We start from the raw sequence: 5,324 nt of genomic DNA on the forward strand, positions 1-5,324 counted from the left end.
ATGGAAATGCAAACGGTAAACGGCATCGCCTTTTCAATGCCCGATTAAAACCCGTATTCGTAGTTGAGTTTGTAAATCGACTCTTCCGGTCCTCCATAGAATGGAGGAAAACAGCCCTATAAAAACACAGCACTTCTTCTCTTTACAGGTTTTAGAGATCAGATGACAGACAGGACCATCTATGGTCAGCACTGTCGAGGCTAAACAAGAGACAGTGTGGACCGGGTTCATGGACTTCGTTCCTGTCATCGGGACGGTAAAAGAGGCAGTGGAGCTGGTGTTGGCACTGTACGAAGGGAATACAGCGGTGATAAAGGAGAAAGAGAAGGCCGCTGAAAACATTGTGAAAGAGTCATTAAAAAGACATATGAAAGTGAGTCGTATTTAAATATCATACATTTTAAGACTGACAGATAATAACGCAAATTCTTACAAAAAAAGTTAAAAACTTTGAAATGAACTGAGCTTCAGAAATACTTCAAAATCCCCAAAAGATACATTCCTATTATCATAGTTCAGTTGGATATATTTAATAAAAATGATTTATGATTTTATTGTTCTCGTGCATGAACCATCATGTGCGACTTCTGTACTCTTTTTTGTTTTTCAGTTTTGGTTTTGTAGATGTAATCATCAGGGGCGGATTTAGTGATTTGGGGGCCCTAGGCAAATCCATGTATGGGGGCCCCAACTATCGCCATTTTACTTTACTGCAACCCTTATTTTTCTTCCTCCTCAAGCAAAAAACTTTCCCCCAGTCAAAGTGACAGGGGAAAACTAAGCTTAATAAACACAGATAAATTCCCAAATGAAAACATAAAACCCATAGAATACATCTGCAGGGTTTTTCCTGGCTAAAATGAGGCGGAGGTTGTGCAACCCCCTTATAACGTTATATAAAGCATTACATTTATTCAATCAAACAGAAAATTGAAAATTATAATATGAGCCTTTTTTATAAGACTTTTTAGCCCATAAGTAACCAGTCTAAAGTAGTTCCACTGAGCTTTGAAGATTCACTGATCTCTTACATTCTGTGTAAACGAATTGGTTCAAAGGAGTCATTTGTTTGCGAGTCGTTCTGATCGCAACGTGCGTTCATACTGGCGAACTCGCTGTGTACAGAATAACCTAATTCAACGAGCCACCTTCACAGCTAAAAACATTATAATGATGTACAGCAAGTTATTTAGAACACCTTTTCAAAAAATTGAATGTAAAACATCTAAACAGCCGTGAAACACAGCTAATACAGCTCCTAATAGCTATAGCTCTTTTACTGAACTCTTCAGCGTCTCACTGCTCTGGTAACGACACAGCGCCTCTATTGTGGCGTAATGCTGAACTGCAGTAAAATGACAATCTGTTTTTTGTGAAGACACTCCACATATTTTTGAAGAGAGTCTGAGGCGGCCGCCTCCACTTTCTTTATGCAGGAAAAACCCTAAACTGGGATTACTATATACAAAGTTTGCCGTCTCTGTGTGTGTTTTGTTGGGGTTAAGACCTTTCGTGCATTTAAATGTGACCAAATTTCTTTACTAGTGCGTACAGTATGAATCTTCAGCACTGCACTGACGTTATTATATTATGTCTTTATGTGCCCATCGGTCTGCGCAGTGGAGTCAAACCCTTCTACCTTTGAACTGGCCCTCTCCTACCAAGCGCACAGCGCTCTTTGTTTGACAAATGTTTTGGTCATCAGTCATGATAATGGTGTTGTCGGTGTTCATGGAGAAATACTCACCGGCACATTATCATTGCTCGTGGCCGGAAGGGTGCTGTGTCTGGCGGGACAGAGATGCGCTGCTGCTGTAGGAGCAGCGGTGGAGTTTGTGAGGGGAAAAAGAAGAGACTTTGGCAACAATCTTTTGTAAATCGTCTTTGTTCCTCTCCGCTGGTGTAGCTGCGTTCTTTGTTGTTTTATTTCCCTGCGACTTTTACTTCATTTGCAGCTAATGTACCACACAATGACACTCTCGCTGTGGGCAGTTCTACTAATTCCGCCGCTTTGCTAACTTGGGGGGAGTGCCTTCGTACAGATGTAATAACGTAAAACGTTAACAGGGATATCCCGACTATTTGGATGATTACTTGGGGCTGTACGTGGCTGCTGACACGGCTTATTGGTTAAGTCCACCCCTTGCTTTTGGGGGCCCCTGGTAGCTCGAGGGCCCCAGGCGATTGCCTACCTTTGCCTAATGGTAAGTCCGCCCCTGGTAATCGTCTCTTATGAGGCTCAGAGTTCCCGAAATTGATTATTTTCATACAGCAGCATGGTCTACCATGTGTTATTTTTTACATAATGTATACATATGGTGTAATTATTGCATGTCACAGTGCAACATCAGGCCAGTCCATGATAGCAGTTTTTATATAAAATGTTTATCTTTCCATGTTTAAAAGTTGACTCTACAAGCAGAAGCAGCAGCACCAGCAGCAGAAGAAGCAGCTGCGGCTGCTGATGAATATTCTGGACTCAGAAATGTGAGAGGTGCGTGTTATTTCTGCTCTTCTCACTGTTCTAAATTGATATTCAATGTATTATATTTAGAGTTAAATCATAGCAAAGACAAATGTAGTTTTTACTTTTCTCCACAGAGGTCAGAAAGGAAATGATTATTGAACATGTGGCTAAAGGTTCCAAAGGCGGTACAAAAGCACCAACTCCAGCTGAGCAGAAAGAGAGACAGAAAAAATTAGAGGCTATTCAGAGAGCCATGTTAGAAAAGATCCATATAATCGATCCAAACTTCTATCAGGAGCTGAAGGAAGAACTGGGAAGGTCAAAAAGAGGCGAACATGTCTTCAACAATGGCATTCTTAAATTTCATAACAATGTGCTGACTACGTTTATACAAGACAAGGGTATTTCTAAACTACAAAGATATGATCAGATTCAGCAGGCACTGAATGAATTAGGCAAAAACACACTTTCCCAAAACACAGCAGCAGATATTGAGGATGAAATGGTGGTTCACTTTCGTGTGGATGAATTCTACGTGAATGCGAACGGAGTGATGTATGGTGTGTATTGCCGAGCACTGCGTGAAGCTTTGTTAGTTGTGCTGGGTGACATAAACCCAGGTGACGTGACAGAAGAGCAGAGACAAAGGGTGAATTTAGTCATAGATAATATGAATAATTTTGAAATCTATGTGGACGAATTTGCAAAGGTCAAGTGGATTGCCAAAAAAGCGGATAGACAGAACCGGTTTAACCGGGTGAAACAGGACGTTGAGCACATGTATAAAACTGAACGTGGGAATGACTGGTGCCTTCGCATTCTGCATGTAGTTCAACCTTTGTTTAGACAGCAACAGTGAGTTTATTTCACTGGTTTGGGGGTTGCCAGGTTTCCATTTAAAATGTCCACCTCAACTACATCCTAAATCATCCTACATCCTGCCATGTTATGACAGTTATCCTCTCCACAATGCTGTTTTTCCTCTCCCAACCTGTGCAGAAATGTCTCCGGACATTTTCCAGTTTACACTTTCCCTTCGTTTGCCAAAACCAGTGGTTTTCTGGGAAATTGATCAGCTTTAACTCTGATGATTTGCTATAAAACAAGATTTGGCTTTTTATTTGACTTTATAGCACAGCTTATAGCGTATTTCACAGACATCCTTGCTGGTATTGTGAACTTTCTTCAACTTTCAGATGATTCATGCTGATGATTGAATTATGATATTTGACCATTTACTGTAATTATCTGATTACGGTTTATAACTCATTTTGTTGAGCCAATCTCATCGTGATCTGTTATATCAAACTGTTTCTAATGCAAAATTCCTGGAAAGCATGCTGAGCTGCATTTACATGTGTGGAACAAGTTCCATGGAAATATGTTTCAAATAAAATAAAGTGATTACTGACAGCCTAAAGTGTCTTTAATTACTATTATTCAGTAGCCAGCCGTGACGTTTGAGCCTTGGCCGTCTGACCAAACCCACACACTTAACCTTATTTGACCTTACTGTGCTTTCCTATAGAAGTGAGAATACGTCATTATACCATCACACTTACCACATGATACAGTTACAATGCTACTCCAGACTTGAAACGCAACAAGACGAACACAGCAAGACACGCAAAATACAAATACAAATCATTATTACACATGTGCATTATAATCGGCGTGTCAACGGAAAAATGGACCACACGACTGACACTGCCCCCCAGTCTGATCACAAAACAACCCAGACTAACGTACACAATACCAGTTTAAATAGTGACACTTCTTGAGAGCGCTCTCAGCAAAGAAAACCTACACTAGCAGACAAACAGAGATTCACCAGCGAATAAACTGTGATTATAATAAATCTTCACATTAAACTGGTAACGTTACAGTGAAGTAAACGTACGGAACTGACCGTAGTAAATTTACCATTAATCTAATCAAATGTCACTGTTATGCAGAATAACAGCAAATATGCACAAGTTAACGTCAAGCAACATAAACAAATGTTGAGATTCATACAGCGATTCTTCATGTTTTTTCTGACAGTGCACGTGAGTTTTAAAAACGTCCTAATGTCAGAATCTGAAGGAAGGTTATGAAGCGACTGTGTTCTTCTTGCAGGCTGCAGTTCGGGGCGGTGCTACATATGGGGGAGGAGCTCCACGTGAAGCTCCGCCCTCAACACATCCCATTGGTTAGCAGGCGGGGTTATTGTTAAGTACGGCCTTCATGTGTCGCTCTGCCCATAACTCTTCCCATTGGTCACAAGGAAATGACGTTGCACCCAGGAACTGAGGTTAAAAACATTGTTATTGGACTTAATGCGGTGCCGTTCAAACCGATTGTAATATAAACTCTGTATTTATTTATTAATATCAATAGTATGATTACGGTGTATTGATAATTGTTTTTATAACTATGGTTTTACTACACATATTATGCTTAGAATATGGTTACCGTAGCAGTTTGTGGTGTTTTACAAAGTCTTTTTTTACAGTTTGTTTCTCATTTTTCATTTAACAAAGTATGTCTTTGTCTATGTATTTATTTACCGTCCTTTACTTGTTTTTATTTGATATTTTTATCGTTATTAAAATGAATTTATCATTCATTATCCTACTTTTTTCTATTACTGTTATTTAATCCAGGGATTTTCAAACTGTGATCCGGGTCCCTTCAGAATGTTCTAAGAGAAAATGTTTGAGAAATATAAAGATAAAGGAAAAATGACAAAAGTCTACTGAACATTATTACGGTTTCATATAAATATGCTCATGTTTATTTCTAAGTGAAGAAAGAAAATTTCTAAGAAAACAGTCCAAAAACATTGTTTCTCTTTAGGTTTATACATCCATAATTT

The 5,324-nt window shown here is 39.3% G+C and overlaps 1 protein-coding gene across 1 annotated transcript; it reads left to right on the forward strand.

Moving 5' to 3' along the window:
- Positions 1-205: 205 nt before the first annotated feature.
- On the forward strand, positions 206-5,012 carry LOC130548055 (uncharacterized). The gene is made up of 3 exons (XM_057324506.1): positions 206-373; positions 2,407-2,494; positions 2,602-5,012. Exons 1-3 carry the CDS (start codon positions 230-232, stop codon positions 3,324-3,326), a joined length of 957 nt encoding a protein of 318 aa, XP_057180489.1. The 5' UTR covers positions 206-229; the 3' UTR covers positions 3,327-5,012.
- Positions 5,013-5,324: the final 312 nt, after the last annotated feature.

This window comes from Triplophysa rosa, linkage group LG24, assembly GCF_024868665.1.
Source record: "Triplophysa rosa linkage group LG24, Trosa_1v2, whole genome shotgun sequence".
NCBI lineage: Eukaryota > Metazoa > Chordata > Actinopteri > Cypriniformes > Nemacheilidae > Triplophysa > Triplophysa rosa.

What these genes read in the sequence shown, in the direction of transcription:
- LOC130548055 (XM_057324506.1), top strand. Translation starts at nt 230, where the DNA reads ATGGACTTCGTTCCTGTCATCGGGACGGTAAAAGAGGCAGTGGAGCTG. An exon ending in CATTAAAAAGACATATGAAA is followed by an intron (nt 374 to 2,406) that starts GTGAGTCGTATT and finishes CATGTTTAAAAG; the next exon opens with TTGACTCTACAAGCAGAAGC. An exon ending in TGGACTCAGAAATGTGAGAG is followed by an intron (nt 2,495 to 2,601) that starts GTGCGTGTTATT and finishes TTTTCTCCACAG; the next exon opens with AGGTCAGAAAGGAAATGATT.